Raw genomic sequence first — 26,363 nt, forward strand, 5'->3', positions numbered from 1 at the left:
TCACTGCCGGGATCGCTCAGTCCCTCTTTGCGGGCTTCTGGGCTTTAGGATTTCCCCTGCTGTCCGGCTCCTTAGGTGCCCAGCTGCCCCGCTGCCCCGCTGCCCCGCTGCCCCGCTACCCTGCTCCAAGGGCTCCCTCTCTCCCCCGCTGCCCCGCTGCCGGGCCCCTCGCTCCCTGGCTTTCGTGAAGACACAACTGTGAACTGAGAGGCTAGGAAACTGTTGTCGTGGGCCCCCACACCCCGCGGTCCCATCACCTCACTCACCGGCAGCTGCGCCCTAAGAGACCCTGGGCCACAGAATCAGAAAAGATTGGGAGGGAATTCCACGAATGCCTTTCAGCAGGTGTCTCAGCAGACCCCAGCCAGAATCAGAGTAACACACAAGTCCCTGCTGCCAACTCTCTGATCGCCACTCTCCTACTGTGCTGATTGAGGAACCTCTTGACTTCTGAGCTACCTCCCTTTCAAATGCTCTGCTCAGCGCACGCTTTTGGCAAACTCACGGTCCTCTGCCTCCCAGCCCCGCCCACTGAGAGAGGGCTTGTGCATCTGAAAAAGTCTCCTGGAGACTGAGCTGAGGTGTACAGTGATTTAAAAAGACAAATCACAATGACATCACTGCTCAAGGTGGGGCACTACACCAGTGAGGTATTTAGGGTAGTCTAATAATATGTTTACTTGAAAAGCTCAGTAGTATTTTCCAGACATTCCACAATAGTTGTTTTTGATTCATATGTTATTTTAGTTCTTTTAATTTTACGTTTAATCTGCATAGATAGCAGCTATTTTGGTTAATACATCTGGACCATAGTTGGGGTAATGGACAGTGCCAAATGCTTTGCTGAGGTGGATGTGGCTGTTGGAGAAAGGGTGTGGAGTGTCTAGGCAGACACACAAAAGTCAGGACAAGATGACATCACCTCAGTCACTGCAGCTGGCTTTAGACTTTGAAGATGAAGCTCAGTGAAGACAGCTTTACCTCTTGGCATTCTGTTACTGGAGGGTTTTATTTTCTGTTTCTTTTCTTGGTCAAAAGTGTAGAATATTCTGCAGCATCCTTAGTTTTCTTACTGTGTTTTTTCTTCTGAGCATCAGTGTTTCATCAGTTTTTAAGATGCAGGACACATGGAGTAACACATGCTTAACCTTGGGTGCTTTATTCCTGGGCATCTTACCTTATCTTACTTTTTCTGTTTAAAGGCTTTATGAAATCATGTTGGTGGATGTGATGACTATTCTTGGTTGCCAACTTGACTGCATCTGGAATTAACTAAAACCCAAATGGCTAGGTTCACTTTTGAGTGATTTCTTTCCTATTTAAATCATTTGATGTGGGAAGATCCCACTTTTAATCCTGATCTTTGAGGTGGGAAGATCCACTTTTAATACAGGTCTATTGGGGTAGAGGTGAAAAGATCCACCTCTAATCTGGGCCACACATTCTGCTGGCAGCCTATATTAAGGACATGGAAGATGGAAGCTTTGCTCTTTGCCTGCTTGCCTTCCTCTCACTGCCAAATCCATTCTTTTATTGGCATTAGATCCCAGTTCTTAGGGATTATGGGATATATTGAAGGTCATCTGAGGAATCTAGTCTCATGGACTGAGTAACTACTGGATTCTTGGATTTATTTTGGTAGATAGCCATTGTCGGACTAGCTATACCACAGCCTGTAAAGCATTCCAATAAATACCACGTATATGTATATACATACACACATATTCTTTATTTGTCTGTCTATCTATATGTCTATCTATCAATCTATCATCTATTTATAAATCTGTCTATCTGTCTATCTAGTTTACTGACAGATTTTATTAGAAAGTGTGTTGAGTTGTGACACCTTTCCTGTGTCTGCATTTGTTGACGGGATGCTGATGTCTTTGCTCTTTATCCTCTTCATTTGGTGCATCACATTTATTGATTAGGGCATCATTCAACATTCCTTGCCCATTAGTGGCAAAGTGACCTCTGAGCCCACTGATGGGAAGGGAGTAGAAGGGGTAAAGAAACAGTGTCCTTATTGAGTTTTTCTATTACACTGATTTTTTTCTAGTGTATGTGTATTTCCTATTTTTTAAAAAAGATTCTTTTCTTATTCTTATTTTCATTCTTCTCTTTTCCAGAGGTTAGTTTGCTCTTTATTTTTAGGATGTAAATTGAGATTGTTGACTGGAAGCCTTACTTACTTTCATGTAAGTATTTATTACTTCACATTTCCTTTTAACCATTTACATAATTTATTTTATTTTTAGTTTATGTGCATTGGTGTTCTGCCTGTATGCCTGTCTGTGTAAGGGTGTCAGATCTTGTAGTTACAGACAGTTGTTAGCTGCCATGTGGTTGCTGGGAATTGAATTCATGACCTCTGGAAGAGCAGTCAGTGCTCTTAACCACTGAGCCATCTCTCCAGTCCCCAAATAGAATATTTCCTCACTCTTTTTTGTTTTTTTCGAGACAAGGTTTCTCTGTGTAGCTTTGTGCCTTTCCTGGAACTCACTTGGTAGCCCAGGCTTGCCTCAAACTCACAGAGATCCACCTGGCTCTGCCTCCTGAGTGCTGGGATTAAAGGCATGCGCCACCACTGCCCTTAACCATCCTTTTATCATTAGATTCTTTCTAGAAAGGTATTGTTAATATCTGTTTCAAATAAATAACGTTGTTTATTTGAAAACAGGACCACTAGACCTTGGGATTTTGTCTAGAATAACAATTCAGATAATTAAATAACATTTTATTATTTTATGTGGATGTGTGCTTTTTTTGCATGAATATATGTGTGCACCATATACATGCCTGTTGCCATGGAGTCTAGAAGAGGATGTCAGATTTCCTGGAATTGGAGTTAGAGATGCTTGTGAGCATCATGTGGGTGTTTGTTATTGAACTTGGATCCTCTGGGAAAGGAGCCAGTATCGCCCTTACTCACTGACCTATCTTTCTAGCCTCCCATAGTTTTTTTGTTTTTTGTTTGTTTTGTTGTTTGTTTTTGTTGTTGGTTTTTGTTTTGTTTTGTTTTGTTTTGTTTTGTTTTGAGATATGGTTTCTCAGTGTAGCTTTTGAGCCTGTCCTGGAACTCATAATTTTTGATTTTATTTTTTAAACCTCACTATGTATTTGTGGAGGTTTGAATAACAATGGCCCCATAGGCTCAGATATTTGAATGGTTGGTCACCAGTGAGTGGCATTATTAGGAGGTGTGGCCTTGTTGGATGTAGTGTGTCCCTGGGGTGGGCCTTGAAGTTGCTCAAGCCAGGCCTAGTATCTCAGTCTCCTCCTGCTGATCCAGATGTAGAACTCTCAGCTACCTTTCCAGTACCGTGTCTACCTGTCTGCTGCCATGCTTCCCACATGAGATAATGGACTAAACCTCTGAAACTATAATCCAGCCCCAGTGAAATGTTTTCCTTTGTAGAGTTGCCTTGGTTGAGCTGGGTGATGGTGGCACCCCGCCCTTAATCCCAGCACTCTGGAGGCAGAAGCAGGTAGATCTCTGTATGTTTGAGACCAACCTGATCTACAAAATTGAGTTCCAAGACAGTCAGAGATGTTACACAGAGAAACTCTGTCTTAAATGCCCACACCCTCTCCTTACAAAAAAAGAGTTGCCATGGTCATGGTATCTTTTTCTAATGATAGAACAATGACTCTACAGTTGTGGTGGTCATAGTATCTCTTCACAGCAATAGAGCCCTGACTAAGAAAATCACTTTTTCTCAGGTTATCCAGTAGAATCTTAGCAGGGTCAGCACATAGCATTTTTTATTTGAAATTAACTTTTTCATTGATTCTTTGGGAGTTTCACATCATGTACCCCAATTCTACTCACCTCCAGGTCTCCCCATATCCTCACCTCATCCCTGCAGTGATCCCCCAGAAAACAAAACAAAGCAATTAAGCAAACAAACAAAAACAAGAGCAAAACAAACTGAAAACAAAACAAAACAACAGATCTCTTTGCTTCTCCTTCTTTCCTGCCTCTCCAAACCTCTTCACTCATCCTGGTGGCGTTGGGAGCTGTGTGTCATATAGTATACCCTTTTGTCCTATCAGCTTTACTAGTAAATGGTCATTGCAGTGAGTCACTGGTTTGGTTCAAGGCCTCTGGTTTCTGGTACACCATCATCACTGGATCCTCAATGGAACTCCTCAGGAAAATCTTGTGGCTTCCCCAAGTCTTAGAGATCCTGTGGGTATTGGTTCACAGGGCCAGTCCCTTTGTGAGCTTCAGCAGGGTAGATATTAGGGTGGGCCAACCTAAGCCCCAGCTGTGGGCCTGTGTGGTAGCTGAGCTGGTCAGTCTGGGCCACTGGGGCCACCCACCTCAGGTGGAATTAGTTCCCCTGTGTCTATGCTCTTAGGGTGGATTCACCCTTACCTGTGGTGAGGAGTGGGGCCATCTCCCTGGAGTGCAGTGGCCAGCTTTCCCATGAGGGGTGGGGCCAGCTCTCTTGTTGTGGTGTCCAGAGAGAGGCAAGTCCAGCTTTCCCCGCATCAATGAAGGGTGGGGCTGGCTCAGCATGGTTTTATCTGATTTTATCTCCCATGGTTCCTAAGGCTCCCTGAAGTGACATGGGCCCCAGACATCAACACAGACCCCAGCTGAACCTGGACCACAGACCCAGACATGGCGCTTGGTAGCAGCTTGGGCCCAGACATCCTATCTCCAGGTGGTATCCATGGCCACTCAGATCAGGATGGATCTGGCAGCAGGATGGCCCCTAGATGCCAACAAGGCCACAGGTTGCAGGCCATACCCTACAACTGATATGGAATATTAGTTTAAGATGTGCTACATTCATTTTTGTTTATGTTGTGGAATATTTGTTTAATGATGCAAAGATATGTTGCATTCTTTTTTGTTGCATTTGTTTACCTCTATAAAGCTGTGTTACTTTCCCTGCTCAAAATAGCTGATTGGTCTAATAAAGAGCTGAACAGCTAATAGCTAGGCAGGAGAGAGGAACAGGTAGGGCTGGCATGGAGAGAGATAAAAAGGAGAGGAAGAGGAGAAAAGATCAAGGAGCAACAAAAGGAAGAGAGGAGGATGCCACAGGCCACTCACCCCCCAGCCAGGTAGGCAGCCATGGAGTAAGAAGGAAAGTAAAATATACAGAATAAAGACAAGTAAAAATCCCAGTGGCAAAATGCTCTTAAAGAGAAACTGGATAATTTAAGTTAGAGAAGCTGGCTAAAAACAAGCCAAGTTAAGGATGGCTATTCATAAGTAGGAATAAGTCTCTGTGTATTTATTTGAGAGCTGTGGGAGGGGGGCATGACCTCAAAGAGTTTAAAAAAAAAAAAGTAAAAAATCAACTACACCTGGGAGATCTGGTTTTTACGGTCTGACTCAGTACATGAAATAGGGAAAAGTTTAAAACGTGTTTTCTGTGCATGTGGAAAGAGCATGTCACAGCTCAGTGTTCTTTCTAGAGAAATGGCTAACCTGTGTCCATGTCATAAAATTACCTCTGTCTGATGGGCAGACAGTCAGACAGACAGACAGGAGTGTATTGAAACTGAGACTTTAGTTTTCCTCCTTTGAGTCATGAGAAGAAAGTCTGTCAATCATTGAATGTCATGTGACCCCTTTCCAGGATCTCTCATTTGAAAACTTTCTGAACACCTCACATTTCAATGAGTTGTGCTGTCTAGCAATGCTTCTAGGCCTCTGACTGAGACATTCCCGTTGTAAGGAGGAGGAATGTGGGAAGAGACTGGGCCTCCTTTCCAATAGCTCAACATTTCAATCAACGCACTTCAGTCATGGCTCATGCTCCCAGAACTGACTTCTCAGTTTCTACATGGGGACCACTACTGCATCAGTCCACCACTGGAGAAATCTGCTTATTTGATAGTCTTTATGTTTATGTGCACATGTATTTTTTTTAATGTTCACCTTCATGAGAGTGGCATAATATTTTACAGTTGAAATTTCTCATACATAGAAATTTTGATGAGGTGAGAAAGTGATTTTTGCCTCTTTTCCTACAGCATAATGTTCATATTCCCCCTGAGTCTCTAAAATGGTATGGTATAATATATTACAATTGTAATCTATTATTATGCATAATAAATTCATTATATACTAATAAATATATAAATACATTAATATTTATTACATAAGTAATACATTAGTATTAGTCATACATCAGTATTATATTAGTATAATAATATGCAATTATATCAAGTGATATATTACAGTTGCTTCACTATCAGAAATTTCTGTTTCACAAGGTAAGAAAATTATTTTTCCATCATTACCTCCAGCATAGTGTTCCTATGTCTCCCGAGTCTCTCAAATGGTATATTTTATAATTGTAATATATTTTAATTTAATAATATATAGTTATATTTTATATATTAATAAACATGACATATATTAATATAATAACATGCATAAGTATATCAAGTGGAATAATACATTACAGTTGCTTTTCTCATAAATTTCAGTTTGATAAAGTGAGAAAATGATTTTTCCATCTTTCCCTACAGCATAGTGTCTATACCTTTAAGTCTCTCAAATACATTTTGAAACTAATTCTGGACTACACTCTCTATGTTTTCTTTAACTTTACCTTTTCCACATTTGTAATGACTGCATAAACATGACTTTCAGATTTAGGAAATGCTCTGGGTTTCCACCAATGCGTCTCTGTGGTCACATTATTGTCACCCTAACCTGGAATGTTCCTGGCACTTTGCTCCTCTGCCTGTTGACACATAGGAAGGGTGAGCTCTCATGGCATGTCAGGGGAGTTTTAGTCAGAGTATCAGGCTCCAAAGAATGTTCGGCCTGAATGCTTTCCACCACTGTAGACATTTCATCTATTTATTGGAAGCCTGGGTTGCCAGAACTGGCCCAAGACATCTGCTAATTGTTCTACCCACTTGCTATAGGGTCAAGCTTTCAATGACCTTAAAACCTAGTTTTTCTATTAATATCTTATTTAACACATAGTTATATGGGAGCATGTGCTTTGACACTGAAATGTTTGAGGGTTTCCCACATATCTTCCTGCTATTGATTTCATATTTATTGCTGTTGTCATCAGATAGTATTTTTTATTTTATTTTTTTTATAGCATGGTTTTTAAGCTATCTACTGTAGTCGGTAATTTTTATTCTTTGCTTTTGGAGGCCCACTACCCAGCTCCCAAATAAATACAAGGAGACTAATTCTTTCTTATGAATGCTGTCTTGGCTTGTTCTTTGCAAACTTTTCTAAAGTTAAATTACCCCATCTACCTTTTGCCTCTGGGCTTTTACCTTCTCTATGTTCCCTTCTCTACTTCTTACTCCAGTGCTGGCTGTGTGGCTGGGTGGCTGAACCCTGGTGTCCTCCCCTTCTCTTCCTCCCTCCTCCTGCCTCTTCTTTTCTCTCTGGTTTATGTCTCTGCCTGCCAGCCCCGCCTATTTCCTCTCTCCTGCCTAGCTATTGGCCATTCAGTTATTAGACCAATTAGGCAGGTGAAGTAACACAGTTTCATAGAATTAAACAAATGCAACATAAAAGAACGCAACACATCTTTTCATCGTTAAACAAACATTCCACAGCATAAAAGAATGTAACACATCTCTAACTAATATCCCTCAACAGTCTACCATTTAAATTTTTTGAACTCTATTGATGGCTCAAAAATGATCTTTCAGAGCATCACACCCCTTTAATATCAGCATTTGGGAGGCAGAGGCAGGTGGATCTCTGTGAGTTCAAGGCCAGCCTGGTCTACATAGTGAGTTCCAGGACAGCCAGTGTCCTCATATACTGAGTCCGTGACTCAAAACAAAACAAAACAATAACAACAACGACAAAACCCGGAAAAATAAAGACCGATTTTGGTAGCTGTCCCATATGTATTGGAACAAAACATATATATTTTGCTCTTCTAAGATGGAGTGTTCTAGAAATGTTAGCAAAAACCTGTTGGGTCTCCTGTGAAAATCCTGTTTGTCTTTGTTGTTGGGAGCGCCTCTAAACCACTAAGAGAGGAGTACTGAGGTCCCCAGCTGTAGTGACACAATGGCATATTTAAGTTTACCTTTGGTCTATGCATCTTGAAACTTTGTGGCTTCTGATTTTGTGTAGGGTGGCCACCCCTTTCTTCTGTTCTCAGCAAAAAGTGAAGTAGTGGTCCTACCCTTCCTCAGAGGACTTTCTCATTCTTTTTGGTTTAGTTCACCTAGCTGGCTGACTTGTGGTCTCAGCTCTCTTCACAGTTCAAAAAAAAGAAGTATTCTGTGGTTGGAATCAACTTTAATCATTGTTCAAGTGGATGGAATTTTCTTGTAGCTTTTGGTTAGCTTAGCAGAAGGGTAATGTCTTCAGGAAGTTATGTATCACTGGTTGGCCTGGGCTAGTAGTCCAGGTTAGCCTTAAACTCACAGAGATATACTTGCCTCTAAATCCTGAGTGGTGGGATCAAGTATGTCACCACATGCAGTAGTACTTGCTTTTAAGAACTGTCTTTCACTACATTATTTTAATTTTTTTTTCTCTATTAGTCCTCATAATAGCCATGGCCCAGTAATTGGAAACTGAAGTTCCACAAAAATCCTTCCTAAGAAAGGCAACTTGAGTTAAAAGTTATTCTTAAGAAAGTGTCTTTGTGTTAAGACTTGGGTGGCAGGCTATATATCTTAAAAACTATTTTTTTTTGTACAATATACCTTATCTTGCAGTCAGACATTAACCTTCTGCACAGTTGCAGTGGTTCTCAACCTGTGGGTCATGACCCCTTTGTGGGCTGCAACACCTGCCTATCAGATACTTACATTACAATTTGTAACAGTAGCAAAATTACAGTTACAGAGGTAGCAATGAATCTAATATTATGGTTGGTGTGAAGCTGTGAAATGGTTTTGCTGAAGAAGGCCTTCCTAAGGAAACTGAAGACAGCTTCATGGAAATCAGAAAACCTGGGTCCTCTGCAGAGTTGACACTTTGGACTCAATTTAACATTTAATCCATCTGTGAGACAAAGTCCTTTCCTCCTACAACAACACTCTCTTCAGAGGAGGGACAAGGACACAGGAAATAAACGCTTTCTGTGTTTGAGAAAGTGAAACTCAGAAGTTTTAGAGGACAAACCAGGCTGTAGAAGGAGGAGAGTCTGTCCAACCCCTAGCTTCAGAGAAGATTCCAGACCTGTCCAGAGGCCTGCAAGCTGTTCTGAGTCACCACCTGTGTTGAGGTGGGCTCTGCAGAGATATGGCTGCTGTGAATTCATCCCAGCTCCTGTAAATAATTCCTCACCACACTCCTGTTAGTGACCCCAAAGAAAACCAGTGGTTCCCCAAGTTGGACCTTGGTGCTGTTGGAAGTTTGATCTGGCATAGGTCCTTTCTGGTGTGTGTGTGTGTGTGTGTGTGTGTGTGTGTGTGTGTGTGTGTGTGTGCTTCCACCCTGATATCTGGCTCTGGGTTTTTATTATAAGACCAGTTGGGATTTGTGCAACACTTCCTCTTCCCAATTACTCTCCTCTACCTTCATGTGAAGATCATTTAAAGGTTTTTTTTGATGCATTGGATTCCATTTGGGGTTATTCATGAAAGAGGGTGAGGAGCTATTGATAAGAACGTGGGGTCCTTACTAGTCTCCACACTGAACAAAATCTCTCTCCCCCTCCAGCACCATTAACTGCAGATACTTCTAGGGAGCTCTGGAGCCTCATGGGTCCCTCTCCCTCCATGAAGGGAAGGTTGACAGGCCTGCTCTTGTGCAGGGATCGTGCAAGTACTCAGAGCTGCTGAGTTCAACAGTGGAACAGCCATGTCCCGGCTGGAAATCATTGTTCTCTCACATCCTTCTCCCCTCTGTGAGAGATTCCTGACTCTTGGGTGGGGTGATGGAGATGTCTGGTTTAGTGAATGCTTTTACCTTCATGTCTTGGGTTCATCCTCCTGGGAAACAATTTTGGTGGCCTGGTTGGGGAACTCTCCACTTGCTTCCATGGGCCTCTCTTTCCTCTGTGGCTTGTGGCAGTTCATGGGCAGCTGAAGGAAAGGATTTGCAGTGAGATCCAAAGCTCCAGACTTTGGAATCTGAATGTAATTAGCCATTTACTCCAACAGACAAGTCTGCAAGTCACTGCTTAGCTTCTACCCTGATGTACCATGACCCCTGACAAATGAAGGTGGTTTCCAGTGCAGGCCACCCAACCACTTCTCCAACAGACCCATTTCTAGGGTCAACAGCCTCTATATTGCATGTGGCAGAGAAGGAAATGAGACAGAAAGAGTAAATGGGCAGTCCTAGTTGATGGAATACAATTTCAATTATTTTTGGAATGAGTACATGGGAAGGGTCCCTCTAAGGGCCACAGCATGAGTACATGCAAGTGAGGTGTGTTCGGGAGCTTGTTACATCCATTTCTCATGGACTGAGCAGAAAAGAGTACATTGAACTGGCAGCCAGACTGTCCAAATATCAGTTTGGGGGCATGGGGGATGGCTTAGTGGGTAAGGCCCTTGCTATGTAAGCATGGAAACCGGAATTCACATCCCTGATATCAGTGGGACACCTGTTCCAAGTCCTCAGCAGACTTAACTCTACCAAGAGCCAGAGTGAAACCCCAGCCTGCTCCTTACCTCCTCGGTGACAACATTTCACTAACATGCCAGCAGTAAAAATGATGACAATGGCTGCTGCCAGGGAGATGGACACTTTCTCATTGTGAAATTGACTGGTAGATGGATGCTGGGAGGCAGATGGAAGCTGGGTGATATCTGGGGTCCTTGATGTTGATCCCTAAAAAAATCAGAAAAATTATTGATGAAGCTAAATACACATCTTATTCAACACCTTCTCTCCCCAGGCATCCTGAGGGACTCCTGTGTAGTAACTATTTTACAATTCCCAAGGAGAGAGGGGAGTAGAGCTGTGTGAACAATGTCCTTGCAGAGTTTATTTCACCACAACCCCCCCACAAATGTCTATCAAACCATCTAACAATGTCACATATTTACTGTGGGTAGAGCTTTCTGAATGTTGGGGCAATTGATGGTCTTCAGTTGTGCCAGACAAAGACAATGAGGCCTTTCACAGTGGTGTTAGTGGTGGTTCAAGGGCAGCTATAAGTGAGGAAGAAAAGGCTGGAAGATTACAGGGATGCATACAGACTTGGGCCCTATTAGCAGGCCATGTAGTGCCTGGGATATTGGCTACTAGGGAATGAGGAACATTGTGAAGTGAGATGGGGAAGAGAGATCCTCATGGTCATCACTGGATCTCCAGACAGGCACACCACCAAGAAATCACTCTCTCACTCTATCATATTTGATGGAGTTGTCTTGTGATAATCTATGTGATAACTGCTTGTCCTTTCCCTGTGGAGCTTTAAGAATTCCTTGAGCCAGTGATTCAAATTTGCTATGGAGATCTTCAGATATTTGTTTAGTTCCTCATCATCTATCCATTCATTCATGAATCTCTGGCTTCAAGACTATTCTGTGTCCAGCTTATATTCACTGTGTTCAAGGTGAAGGAGTACTTTCCACTGATGTTAAATTGCCAGGAGGCACCAACAATTGGCCCTTGTTCAAGCTGAGAAAGCATGATGGCGTGTAAAGTGGGGTGACCTGCAAACCACATACAAAGCCATCATTCTTCTCTTTTCATAGATCCATCACCTCCTCAAAGATCAAGACTTTTCCCTCTGGCTTATGAGCCAGTATCATTTCCACATGACTTGCTCTTTGTTATCCTATACTTCCCAGGTTAGGCCAAAGCTCAGCTCTTTCCCACAGGTACATTCACCATCTCATTCCCAATGTGCTCTGCCCTTCCTCTCTCTTGCCACTCGTCTCTGACTCTGAACTCCATCACACACTTATCATTGATCTTAATTGTTGCCTGTTTGGTGTCAGCCAGCTTCTTCCAGAGCTCTAGCCCCATGTATTTCAGCTCTTGCAAAAAATCTTCCACTTGACTGGCACGTGCCGCCTTTCTGAGGTCACCCAAAGGTGTGGCTTTGTTGTCATACTGAAGAAAAATTGTCTATCCATTGAGCAATGTCCTTCACATCAGGGCTGTCAAGGTGTGGTTCGAACCTTGACGATGATGTTGCAACTAACAGAGTGTGTATCTGTGAGAGAAACATGCAGGTGAGGTCCAAAGAGGGAGCAGAAAGTCAAAGGACTCATGGTTCTGAGACACCCAGATGACACCCAGAAACCCTCTGAAGGGCAAAAGAGCAGGAAGAAAAACCTCTAGTCACGGTGTGCACCGGCTTCGGGATCCTTATTTCCGGGCCGTCTTTGACTGTCTAATGTTGGTAGCACCCCTCAGATATACAGTGTAACCAGGGGGATTTACCTCACAAGTACCTTTAGTGACTTTTATCAAGTGTTGAGGAATTAAATCTATCAGATAGTATGTGTTCTTGGGACTGAAAATCAACTGAACACACAGGAAATAGGAGGCATCACAGAACACATGGTAAATTCAACATGGAGCCTGGGAGTTCAGGAAAGGCCTCCTGGAGTGATGCTGCATCTTGGCCTGGGAAGGGGAGCTGTCACCTGTGAGCACAGTGCTTACCCGTGTTCCCACTGGGTCCTTCACACAACAACATTGGGAATCAGATCTCAGATTCTCCCATGTTAAACTACATCCCTAACTCATTCTCAAGAAGAAATCTTTGTCTGTGACATGCTTGAAGCACTGATCCCTCTCCCTTTCCTCAGGCAGTTGTGTCCAGCATATTTATGGCCCCTGGTCTCCCAGACTTTTCCTAACAGCAACAGAAGACACAATATCTTAGAACTGTTCTGTTCAGCAGACTACACAAACCAGCAAGAAGTCCTAGTGAGGCCGCAAACATACACTCTCCTGTGTGGGAATGAGCCTGAAACCTAAAATGAATAATAATTTCAAAGGAACTTTTAACAAGTTTGCAATGTAGTTACACTAAAGAATGCAAAAGAAATGTTAAAAAAAAAAAAAACCTACTTTCCCTCCACCTCCCTCCCAAATCTGCTCTGAGGTGGACTGCTGCAGGTTTGGGGACCTCCTTTCCTGTCCCCTCCAACAAGCTTCCTCTTCCCTTCTCCTCTCTGCCTCTTCTACCACCTGTTCTCTTCCTCTCTCACAGTACCCTCCCCCACTTTCCCCTTCCTGCCACTCCTAAGGCTTGGATTTGTCCTTGAATGGCTGTGATCCTTTCTCACTCAGTAAACCTCACTGGAAGATTTGCTGGACATGAACATGAGCCCCCCAGAGCAGAGCACAGGCTTTGTGGTTATGAACTAAAGTCACAAACTTGGTACTTTGGTGGATCAGACAGAGGAAGCATCAGTTATCCATAAGAAAAATCTACTTAGAAGTTTCATGAAAGGAAACTCTTTTGCTAAAGCAGGAAAAGGGAATTATGAAGGTGATTTAAAGAAAGCATCCCTGATATAATAACTTCCAAATATGCACCAATAAATAATAATGATGATGATGATTATAAATGTCTCAGAAGTATTTATACACAGACCTCAAGATTTTAGTAAGGAAAGTATTTTTATAACCTCCTACAAGGGTGCCACAGTACTATAGATTAGACAAGTACTCTAAGAGGCTTGGGACTCACCATGTAGGCTAGACAGAGTTGCTACTGACCCCATGGTTCCCCTGCCTCTTCCTTCTTAGTACTGACAATAAAAGCACACAGCACCATGCCTGGCTCTATTACAGGAGTTCTAGGGATAAAACCTGAGTCCTTGTGGTTGTGAAGCAGACCTTGTACCACTCAGCTATCTCCCCATGCTTTGGACACACAGGACTTTTAGTAGTCAGCAAACATCCAGAATTTTCTGGAGATAATGCCCATGTGCTCCAGGAATAGTTTGCTGAGGCTGGTCTATACTGCATGAAAGAAAAAAATCCAGAAATTCTAAAACTGTTAGTTGTAGAGAGCTGCGCACAGCCGCACCCATAAGATGGCGCCGGCTTCCGCCCCCACCTTCCCGATGGTGAGTGCTCTCGGGAGTAAACAACTCCATATTTGGCTTAGTCCTAGGATCTGGCTTGCTTCCGTGAACCTGGACCTATGCGCAGTGCCCACGTGGCAGGCTGGGGTTGGCCACCCAGGGACTATTTAGGTCATGGGCGGGCTTTCAGTGGGGTCAGAAGATTGTTCAAGGTTCCTGAGTAAACTGCTGAAAGAAGAGCTCGGTGTTGCATCTTCCTTGCTGGTCGAGGGGGTCATGACAAGTGGTGGCCCTTACGGGGAACTTCACTACTTTCAACGAGGGCTCAGAACTTTCTGCAGTCAGGGCAGTGCACTGGTAAGCTCCCAGGTGAATTGGGAACCCGCGACAAAAGCGGGGAGGTTTTTGCTCTTCTCTGTAGACAAAGAGAGAGTGGGAACCAAGGGCTAGTCGATAGACGAGCCAAAAGTGAAAGTAAAAGATTGTCTAAAAGTTTGAAAAGTTTTAGACATGGGTGCTTCCACTTCGCACCCAATTTGTTTGGCTCTTAATGAGCTGCTTAGATCTAAAGACCTAAAGGTTAAGAAAAAACACAAATGCTGGAACAAGCCTATGTAGATCTGGTCAAAATGCTTGAAGGGAGGGGGCTGTTTATAGCCCCTGAAAAGGTACAAAAGGACAAAATTATTAATTATTTAGGAGCAAAGGTTAATGAGAGATGTATCATCCCACAGAAAGTGGAATTAAGAAAAGATAATTTACGAACCCTAAATGATTTTCAAAATTTGTTAGGAGATATAAATTGGATTAGATGTTATTTAAAGTTACCAAATTGTGACTTAAAGCCTCTTTACAACATCTTAAATGGGGATTCTGCATTAGATTCTCCGAGACAATTAACTGAGGAGGCACGGAAGGCTTTACAAAAGGTGGAAGAGAGGTTACAGGGTGCCTTCTTACAGAGGTTACAAGAAGGTAAAGACATTATCCTGTGCATCCTTCCTACCTATTACTAGCCCACCGGGTTGTTATGGCAGGATGGGCCATTATTCTGGATTTATTCCTAGATTTCGCCAACTAAATCCATTGAACATTACCCTACTGCCGTGGCAAACCTTGCCATGACTGGAATCCAACAATGCCTACAGTATTTTGGGGTCACTCCAGTTACCATCATAGTGCCTTATACCAGTCATCAAGTTCAAACATTGTGTGCTACAATAGATGATTGGGCCATTTCACAATGTAGCTTTACTGGATGCATGGATAACCATTACCCCAAACACCCGGTGATATTCCCTAGGATAACTTCATCGCAGCCCATCCCTAATGCCCTAAATGTGTTTACAGATGGATCTAAGACTGGATGTGGCGTATACATGATAGATACACAAGAGCCTGTACAACACCAATTTTAACCTCGCTCCCCTCAGATTGTAGAATTGAGGATAGTGATTGAAGACTTTAAGGCTTGTCCTTTTCCTTTTAATTTGATATCAGACTCTGCCTACGTTATTAATGCCCTCAACATTTTGGAAGTAGCTGGGCCTGTTAAAAGCTCCAGTCCGGTCTGCATTTTGTTTCAACAACTGCAACAATTGATTTGGCATAGGAAGTCCTGCTTTTATCCCCAACATATTAGAGCTCATACAGGCCTGCCAGGGCCCCTGAACAAAAGTAATGATATAGTAGATCAATGGACTCGAAAGGAATGGATATTCATTAGCTCTGCCTTAGACAGAGCCAGACCTTTCATGAAACATTTCATGTCAATGCAAAAATGTTACAACAAAAGTTTCAACTTTCTCAGCTCATGCTCGACAAGTGATTTTAGATTGCCCTCAATGTGTAGTTTATCAACATCCTCCCAGTACTGGGGTGAATCCCCGGGGTCTACTCCCACTAAAGGTCTGGCAAATAGATGTGACACACATCTCTGAATTTGGACACATAAAATATGTGCACGTGTCTGTGGACACCTGCTCAGGCGTCATGCATGCCACACCTTTGACTGGGGAAAAGGCACGCAATGTTATTGCCCATTGTTTGGAGGCCTGGGCGGCCTGGGGAAAACCTCATCAACTTAAGACTGACAATGGACCTGCTTACACGGGACAACAGTTTGCCTCCTTTTGTCATCAGATGGAGGTGCAACTTGTACATGGCTTGCCCTACAATCCCCAAGGTCAAGGCATTGTGGAACGTACTCACCGCACATTAAAAGAATGCCTGCAAAAACAAAAAGGGGGAATAGGCCGCAGCCATAACCCAAAGGAAAGACTTTCTCTTGCTTTATTTACCATCAATTTTTTAAATTTGGATGCTCAGGGCCATTCCACAGCAGATAGGCATCATGAGTCTCATAGTACAGCTAAAGGAATGGTAAAATGGAAAGATGTGTTGATAGGGCTCTGGCGCAGGCCCAATCCTGTGCTGATATGGACACAAGGTTCTGTTTCTGTTTTCCCTCAGGATCAACAAGATCCACTGTGGGTGCCCAAACGCCTCACTAGAAGAGTCCAGTATGGGGAAATCCACGATGGTCGAAATGACAATCCTCCTGCTCTTCCTCGGGAATGCTGGAAAAAAGATGGGGGATACTGTCCATGTTCCCGAGACCGATGCCAGTTCGCCATGATGCCAAGTTGTTTCCACAGTTATTTAGCATTGTAATTGGACCAGAGAGTTTGACAACCTGATGAAACAGCTGGGGGTGGCTATTGTCATGGTGAACTCGACCTGGGTGGATGCTGGATTGGCGGAGGGATTGTCTTCATGGATTGCTAATGCCATGAATCATCTCAAGGAGTGGGTGGGTCTGGGAGCCTTGACGGGCCTTCTGGTGTTGGTCTCCTTAGTTTGTCTGTGGTGTATTTGTCGGATTAAGGTTTCCCAGCATCGCAATGCAGCCATGATCGTTCAGGCCTTTACAGCTGTTGAGGCAGGACAGTCCCCCCAGGCATGGCTAGCCACCATGAAGTACTAAGTTCCTTAGCACAGGATGCAAGGCTTGAGCACTGCACTTGGGGTCCATTGTACATTGGATACTAAGGAGAGCATGCCTGATTGCATATGGGTAGATACCTCAAGTCCCACCTCAGTGAAAAGGGTATCGGATGGGTCTAACCCTCCTCAGCTGGCTGACGCCTAAGTGAGAGTCAGTACATTGTCCCTGATTCGTTCTTACAGAGATGAGGCCTCTACTCTTACCTGTTACTATAATAAAAAAAAAAGGGGGGGGGGAACTGTAGAGAGCTGCACACAGCCGCACCCATAATTCCTCGATTCTGATTGGTTCCCCACAAGGTACATTTTGTGGCTTTTCCTGGTTATTATAATGATGAGGCCCAGTCTTAGTATTATTAATCTATAGCCTGTCATGGCTGCACTAATGTTAAGGTAGACATCTTCTCTAAGGAGGTGTCAACAAACACTAACAGATATTCATCCCTAGTATAAGGAGGCTTCATCTCTGTGAAGTCAAATTTTTATTTCTTTATCAGGGGATACTCCCCTCAGAGGAACAGTTGGGACCCATTTTGCCCCCAGCCTTGGTTGAGCTGTGTGCCTCCCAAGTGCTGGGATTACAGGTGTGCGCCACCACTGCCCGGCTAGATTTTGCCTTTAATCTGGTCTTTAGGAGACTGGCTTCACCAGAAACTCTTGATTGAGAAGAGGCCCAGTGGAGGAGTCCCAAGTGAGATCCCAGACACAGGGTCCATGGTTGAATTGTGGGTTGTACAACATCAACTCTTGAGTCACTTCTCCAGCTTCCCCTCTGTGAGACACAGCTTATCTTCTAAGCTCTGGCCAGCTCCACTCCACTGCTGCAGCTGTTCTTGGTGGTCATCCCATGGTCCGAGTATTTCCAAAATGCTGGGGTCTTCTGTTCCAAATACACTTTTAGTAGTAGCCTATCCTGGGCTCTTTGCATCGACTCCAACTCTGCATAACAGTGGCCAAGTTTCATCTGCTCTCCATGACATCTTCACACCCTCAAAACCAGCACTACCTGAGTGGATCTGCACTCTCAAGTTTACTTGCCAGCACAAGGTACCACCTTGACCATGTCTGGGACACAGCCTTTATATGCTGAAGCTCAGGAAACACTTTCCAGAAGACTTCACCTCAAAGATGCTGTTCTCTTTGTAATCACCACTAATTTTTCAACTCCTGCTAACCAACATGGAGTTCCCCAGCAAAGATTTCACTTTACTACTTCTGGTATCTTGTTAATCACAGTTGATTCTTCAGCTCCAGATACCCAGAACCATTGATTCCTCATTCAAATGTCCCAGTAGAGTCTGCTTTACTCAACTTCCCATGCCAGGCCTCCATTGTCTGCACTGCTCAACATTCTTATCTTCCAAGTTCCTAAAGAATGGCCCAGTTTAGCCCTCAACACTTATCTAGTCAAAAGTCCCAAAGTCCTTCTACAATACTCCCTAAAACTCATGGCCAGGTGTCAGAACAATACCACAGTGTCTTGTTACTTACTTGTCTTAGTTAGGGATACTGTTGCTGTGAGGAAACAACATGACCAAAGGAACTAGGAGAGGAAAGGGTTTATTTGGCTTCCATTTCCAAATCACTGTTCATCAGTTGAAGGCAGTCAGGACAGAACTCAAGCAGGGCAGGAATCTAGAGGCAGGAGCTGATGCACAGGCCATAGGTACTGCTTACCACTTAAAGGCTTGTTGCTCATGACTGGTTCAGTGTGCTATCTTATAGAAGTGGGCTAGGCCCTCTCCCATAAATCAGTAAGGAAGAACATACTACAAGCCTGCCTACAGCCTTATTTTAGGGAAGCACATTTAAAATTGAGGTTCCCTCCTCTGACAACTTTAGCTTATGTCAAGTTGACACAAAACTACTCAGCACATACCTCATATTTACCAGTTTCATTCGATATTGCTATATTACCTGGCATCTTTGTTGGAAGGACCTGTGAGTCCCTCTCACCAAGCTTCCATAATACATTGCTAAACATGATGTCATAATTGGCCATTACAACCCATAGTCATTAAAATACTGTGTTTAGCTTTTAGATTATGAAACATTTAACTGTTTTATGAAGTTTGTTTTAATACCTTCCCTGTGCTTAATAATATTCAAGCATTTGCAGTCTTTTTAAGAAATTTATTAGCGTTTTGGAGTGATGTCTCAGCAGTTAAGCACACTTGGTACTCTTGGAGAAGACCTGCGTTCAGTTCCCAGTACTTCCAACCATCTGTAGCTCCCGTTCCAGTGGATCCAATGGCTTCTTCTGGCCTCTCCAATCAACACATACACATGTTACATACAGACATACACACATGCAAAATATTCATACACATTAAAAGTAAAACTTAATCAGTCTTTAAATAATGCCATAGCACATTAATGACACATAAGAATTGGTTTCACTATGATGTTTTCACAAATGTGAATTAGACATTTTGGTCATATCAATCCTTCTATGTCCTCTCATGTCCCCTTCCCACTCCCTCCACCTTGCTTCCTCTTTCTAACTGCTCTCATTTGAGTTTTTTTTTTAATAATTTGACCTAATGATTCCATTTTGCATTATTTATAGAAGGAGGATGAGGAGCTATTGATAAGAACGTGGGGTCCTTACTAGTCTCCACACTGAACAAAATGTCTCTGCCTCTCCAGCACCATTAACTGCAGATAGTTCTAGGGAGCTCTGGAGCCTCATGAGTCCCTCTCCCTCCATGAAGGGAAGGTTGACAGCCTGCTCTTGTGCAGGGATCAAGCAAGTCCACAGAGCTGCTGAGTTCAACACTGGAACAGCCATGTCCCGGCTGGAAATCATTGTTCACTCACATCCCCTCTCCACTCTGTGAGAGATTCCTGACTCTTGGGTGGGGTGATAGAGATGTCTGGTTTAGTAACTGCTTTTACTCCCATGTCTTAGGCTCGTCCTCCTGGAACAACATTTTGGTGGCCTGTTTGAGGAACTCTCCACTTGGCTCCACGGGCCTCTCTTTCCTCTGTGGCTAGTGGCAGTTGATGCAGCAGTTCATGGACAACTAATGATTGGGGTGGTATTGTGTTCCCCAAAATATTGTGTGTTTCCCAAAATAAACATATCTGGGGACAGAGAACAGACAGCCTCTGGAACAAAGCAAAAAAATGGTGGCTAGAAAATGGAGAGAGTAAGCCATAGCAGAAGATGGGGGGTGGTGGCACACGTCTTTAATCCCAGCACTTGGGAGGCAGAGCCAGGTGAATCTCTGTGTGTTCAAGGCCACTTTAGAAACAGCTAAGCATGTGACCCATGCCTTTAATGCCAGAAACCCAGCCTTTAATGTCAGGGAGTGACAGGCAGAAAGGGAAACATATTTAAGGTGTGAAAACCAGGCACCAGGGTGAGTTAAGCATTTACTTAGTTAATCATTTTGGCTGGAGAAGCATTCAGGTTTTGGAGCAACACAGTTCAGCTGAGATTCATTGGGATGAAGACATAGAAGTTTGCAGTCTGAGGAAACAATACCAGCTGAGGAACTGGTGAGGTTAGGTAGCTGTGGCTTGTTCTATTTCTCTGATCTTCCAGCGTTCACCCCAATAACTGCCGTCAGGTTTGATTTTATTAATAAGACCTATTAAGATTCCTACTACAGATAATTTCCTTCTGGAAAGTTTTTGCAGTGATATCCAAAGCTCCAGACTCTGATTCTGAAAGTAATTAGCCCTCTACACCAACAGACAAGTCTGAAAGACACTGCTCAACTTAGACCCTAAAGTACCATGACCCCTGACAAATGAAGGCGGTTTCCAGTGCAAGCCTCCCAACCACTTCTCCTACAGACCCATTTCTGGAGACAACAGCCTCTCAATTGCATGTAGCACAGAGAGAAATGAGACAGAGAGAAGAAATGGGCAGTCCTAGTTGATTGTGTGAACACCTTTGTAATTATTTTTGGAATGAGTACTTTGTAAGGATGCTTGTAAGGGCCATGACAGGAATGCATGGAAGTGAGGTGTTTGGAAGCTTGTTACATTCAGTTCCCATTGGCTGAGACAAAGGTAGTAGATTGAACTGGCAGCAAGACTGTCCAAGGGTCATCCTGAGAGGGGAAGGGTGAGAAGATGCCTTTGCAAGCATGAAGACCAGAATGCACATCCTAGATAATCAGAGGCATCTGTTCCAAGTACTCAGCAAAGTAATCCTAAGAGTCCAGATTGAGACCCTAGCCTGCTCCTTACCTCCTTGGGATTTCCTCTTCACATACATGGAATTCAAAAAACAGAGGCTATGAGAATGGAGAGGAGTCCCAGGGGAATGAATACTTCCTGATATTGAAATTTGGTGGTGGGTAGAAGCTGGGTGGTAGATTGAAGCTGGGTGATATCCGGGGCCCTTGATGTTGATCCTTTTTAAAAAAATCAGGAAAATTATGGATAAACCTAAAAACACACCTCCATCAACACCTCTCTCCCCAGGCAGCTCGAGGAACTCAAGTGTAATAACCATTTTACAGATCCTGACTAGAGAGAGTAGTAGAGGTGTGTGTATGATGCCCTTGCAGAGGTTATTTCATTATTAAAGAAAGCAAATGTCTACCAAACCATCAACAATGTGACATATTTACTGTGGGTAGAACTCTCTGGATGTTGGCACAAGTGATGGAGTTTAATTGTGTCTGAGAAAGAAGTGAAACCTTTGAAAGTGAAGTGGAGCTGGTACAAGGGCAGCTGTAAGTGAGGCAGAAAGGGCTGGAAGTTTACACTGATGCACACAGACTTGGGGCCTCTTAGCAGGCCATGTAGTGCCTGGGATATTGGCTACTAGGGAATGAGGAACATTGGGAAGTGAGATGAGGAAGAGAGATCCTCGTGGTCATCACTGGATCTCCAGACAGGCACACCACCAAGAAATCACTCTCTCACTCTATCAAATTTGATGGAGTAGACTTCTGATAATCAAAGTAATATCTACTTGTCCTTTCCATGTGGAGCGTTAAGAATTCCTTGAGCCAGTAACTCAAATTTGCCATGGAGATCTTCAGACATTTGGTTAGTTCCTCATCATCTGTCCATTTATTCATGATACCTCCAGGTTCAAGACTAATCGGTGTCCAGCTCATATTCATTGTGTTCAAGGTGAAGGAGTACTTTCCACTGATGTTAAATAACAAGGAGGCACCAACAATTTGTCCTTGTTCAAGCTGAGAAAGCATGATGGTCTGTAAAGTGGGGTGACCTGCAAAGCACATACAAAGCCATCATTTTTCTTCTTTGTCTTCTCCTTCTCCTTCTCCTTCTCCTTCTCCTTCTACTTCTTTGTCTTCTTCTTCTTCTTCTTCTTCTTTATTTGCCAGAGCTGAGGACCAAACCCAGGGCCTTATGCTACCACTGAGCTAAATCTCCAACCCCCATTCTTCTCTTTTGATAGATCCATCACCTCCTCAATGGTCAAGACTTTTCCCACTGGCTTATGAGCCAGTATCATTTCCACATGACTTGCTCTTTGTTACCCATTGGGTACCATATGCTTCCCAGGTTGGGCAAATGCTCAGCTCTTTCGCACAAATACATTCATCATCCCATTTCCACATGTGCTCTGCCCTTCCTCTCTTGCCACCTGTCTTGTCCTCTAACCTTCATCCCACACTTACCTTGGATCTTGGTTGGACCCAGATTGGTGTCAGCCAGCATCTTCCTGAGCTCTTGTCCCAAGAATTCCAGTCCTTGGATAAAATCTTTCCACACTTGGGAGGCATGTGCTGCCTTTCCCAGGTCACCCAAAGGTGTGGCTTTGTTGTCATTATCATACTGAAGGAAAGACTCTCCATCCACTGAGCACTGTCCTTCACACCAGGGCTGTGGAGGTGTGGTATGAGTCTTAACAATGACATTGCAACTAAGAGAGTGTGTATCTGTGAGAGAAACATGCAGGTGAGGTCAAAAGTAGGAGCAGAAAACCACAAGACTCATGGTTCTGTGATATCCAGATGATACCCAGAATCCCTCTGAAGGGCAAAGGAGGAGAAAGAGAAGTCTCTATTCAATATGTCCATCATTTTCTGATCCTTATTTCCAGGTCATCCTTTGACTGTCTTAGGGTGATAGGACCCCTCAGATGCACACAGTGTAGCCAGGAAGATTTATCTCAAAGGACAGTTAGTGACTTTTATCAAGTGTTGAGGAATAAAATCTATTAGATAGTATCTGTTCCTGGGACTAAAAATCTACTGAACACACAGGAAATAGGAGGCATCACAGAACACATGGTAAATTTCACATGGAGCCTGGGAGTTCAGGAAAGGCCTTCAGGAGTAATGCTGCAACCTGGCATGGGAAGGGGAGCTGTCCCCTGTGAGCACAGTGCTCACCCATGTTCCCACTGGGTCCCTTCACACAACAACATTGGGCATCAGATCTCAGATTCTCCCCCAGTTAAACCACACCCCTAACTCATTAGGATGCAGAGGTCTCTGTCTGTGACCTGCTTGAAGCCCTGATCCCTCTCCCCTTCCTCAGGCAGTTGTGTCCAGCACACTTATGGCCTCTGGTCTCCCAGACTTTCCGTAACAGCAACAGAAGACACAATGTCCTAGAGCTGTTCTGTTCAGCAGACTGCACAAACAAGCAGGGAGTGCTAGTGAGGATCCACACATGCACTCTCGTGTGTGGGTGTGTGTGAGCCTGAAATATAAAATAAAGAATAACATTAAAGAAACTTTTAACAAGTTTGCAATATAATTACACTAAAAAATGCAAAAGAGATATTTAAAAAAAAAAACCCTCTTTCCCTTCTCCCCCCACAAAACTTCTTCTCTGAGGTGGACTGCTGCAGGTTTGGGGGACCTCCTTTCCTGTCCCCTCCAACCAGCTTCCTCTTCCCTTCCTCTCTCTGCCTCTTCTACCACCTCTTCTCTTCCTCTCTCACAGTCCCCTCCCCCACTCTTCCCTTCCTGCCACTCCTAAGGCTTGGATTTGTCCTTGAATGGCTGAGATCCTTTTTCACTCAGTACACCTCCCTGGAAGATTTGCTGGACATGAACATGAGTCCTTCGAAGCAGAGCACAGGCTTTGTGGTTGTGAACTAAAGTCACAAACTTGTCACTTTACTGGACCAGATAGAATAAGTATCATTTATCAGTAAGAAAAAGCCATTTAGAGTTTCATGAAAGGAAACTCTTTTGCTAAAGCAGGAAGAGGAAATTAAGAAGGTGATTTGAATCGTCCCTAATATAATAACATCCACATAAGCACCAATTAATAATAGTAATAAAAATAACAGTTATGATAAACGTCTTTGAAGGAGGTATTTACACACAAACCTCCAGATTTTAGTAAGGAAAATATTTTTTAACCTAGATAGTCTTGCCCTTGACCCCAGGGTTCCCTGGGACGATTCAACAGCAAGTGCAGTCACTGTTTCTGTATCACTTCATCACTGCCCTGACACTCAGGGATGAAGCCTGAGATGCTCCTGGGAATGTCTAGTGTGGTGGTTTGAATGAGCCTGTCCTCCATAGAGTAGGATGACTCATCACTTGGTTCCCAGTTGTTAGCACCTGCTTGATTAGGTTTAGGAGGTAAGGCCTGGCTGAAGGAAGTATGTCAGTGGAAGTGTGGATTTGAAACCCATTCCCATTTCTTCATCTCTGGACCTTGATTGATGTTTAATATGTGGGCTCTCAGCTAGGCATGGTATCACAGGGCTCTCATCCCAGCACTTGACAGACAAAGAGAAGGTGAATCTCTATGAGTTTATGTCCAGCCTGTTCTACATAGTGCGTTCTGGGAAAGCAGAACTCTATAGTGAAACCTTTTCTCAGAAACCCAAACCAAACTAAAAACATGTGCCTCTAACTTGCTGCTCCAGCCACTAGGCATGTCCATTGCCATGCCTCTCTGCTGTCAGTTGATGGACTTTGGCCCCTCTGAAACTATCAGCTTAGTCAAACCTTTCCTTCTGTATGTTACTGTCTGTCCTGATCTGATGGTGGAGAGCTTCTGAGGATTCCCTGGAAGACAGTCTTCAGAGCACAGCATGCCTTATGTCCAGGGGAGCAGTCTGAGACCTCCTCCAGGAGGGGTCCCCACTGGTGACTTGGTTTAGGCTTCTGCTGATCCCAGTGGTGCTGAGGGCATCACTAGCTACCCCCTCTGCTCCCCTGCCCTCCTAATTCATTCACATAGCCCCTTCCTGGGCATCATGCACTGACTTTTCCTCTAACATTGTCAATGCACTGAAGAGAATCAGGGAGGGGCCCAGTGAGGACCAGGTGATAGTGAGGAGAATCCCAGGACCTTCCTGCCAGAAGATTGCAACCATCTTGACTCAGTAGTTCAGTGCCCTCCTCCCCCAGTTAACTCACCAGCTGGCAGTGTGGACCCCCGACAGCTCAGTAGAACAAAAAGCTCAGATTCCAGGAAAGATTGCACCTGGGGGCACTGGCCTTTGCCATGGTTCCTTCCTGAGACCTGGCTCCTCACAGTTGTGATTGGGGCTGTGAAGAGAATCAAGAGTCCTCAGTACAGCAAACCCCCCAACCCACACAGAGCACCCTGTGCTGGGATTCTCAAAACTTGGGCCCCTGGGCTGTGAATTCAGACCTTTCTTTGCTCCAGCCATGCAGGTTCCTAGTCTCCATCTTTCCTACATCTGTCCTGGAGTCCCTGGGGGCCCTGCGGGTCCTCCCTCCCTGCACCCTGTGATTTCTGTCAAGCTCAGATGCCCTATGAAAGAAGAAGGGTGGGGGCTGTGGCTCTGGTCTCTAGGTGGCTTCTTTCCCCTTTGCTGCCTGGCTCCAGGCCCGCTGGGCTTGCTCCCCTACTCAACAACACCCTCCCTTACCCCCTGTTGCTCCCCCCCCCCCCCCCCGCCGCGCTCCCGCTGGCTCTCCTATCCCGCTGGGCTCTAACTGCTGCGGCCCCGCTCCTCGCCCCCCAGGCCTCGATGGCTCCTGGGCTCAACAGGCTGCCCGAGTTCAGCCGCCTCCGCCGCCGCCCCTTTCCTCCTTGCTGCACGCAGCTTGGCCAGGCTCTCCCCTCCACTGGCCCACGTGGGCGCGCCTTGACCATCTCGTCAGGGCGCCCACATGCTCAGCCATGCCTTTCCCTCTGTCACCCCACTCCCCTCGCTCCCCAGCTCCACTCGCTCGGCTGTGCTTGTCTTGCTGCCACCCCATGCCAGGGCTCCCCTCAGTGGCACCACGAACTCGGGGCACAGCCCGCTCTGCCGGGGTCTGCTGCATCCCTGTTCTGCTGCCCCCGGTCCACTTGCTGTCACCGCTCCCCTCTCCCTCACCTTGCTCCTCCTCGCTGGCCTGCTGCAGCCCCGCGGCCCCCCTCTGCCCTCTGCTGTCCCCGCACCTGTTCTGTTCCCCAGCATTCCTGACCTGCTCTCCCGGGCTGACCCCGCTGCTGCCTGTGGCGCTCAGCTCCCTCCCTCCCCTTATAAGCTGAAGCTCCGCCTCCCTGCGTCC

General features: G+C 44.6%; 1 protein-coding gene across 1 annotated transcript; it reads right to left on the bottom strand.

The window, feature by feature from the left end:
- LOC118570302 (retinoic acid early-inducible protein 1-epsilon-like) lies at window positions 1-26,293 on the bottom strand. The gene is made up of 5 exons (XM_036168694.1): window positions 26,251-26,293; window positions 25,254-25,385; window positions 22,542-22,802; window positions 21,814-22,126; window positions 1-196 (listed from the first exon to the last, which is right to left on the bottom strand). Exons 1-5 carry the CDS (start codon window positions 26,267-26,269, stop codon window positions 1-3), a joined length of 921 nt encoding a protein of 306 aa, XP_036024587.1. The 5' UTR covers window positions 26,270-26,293.
- Between the last annotated feature and the right edge of the window lie 70 nt (window positions 26,294-26,363).

Source organism: Onychomys torridus, chromosome 19 (genome assembly GCF_903995425.1).
Source record: "Onychomys torridus chromosome 19, mOncTor1.1, whole genome shotgun sequence".
Classification (NCBI taxonomy): Eukaryota; Metazoa; Chordata; class Mammalia; order Rodentia; family Cricetidae; genus Onychomys; species Onychomys torridus.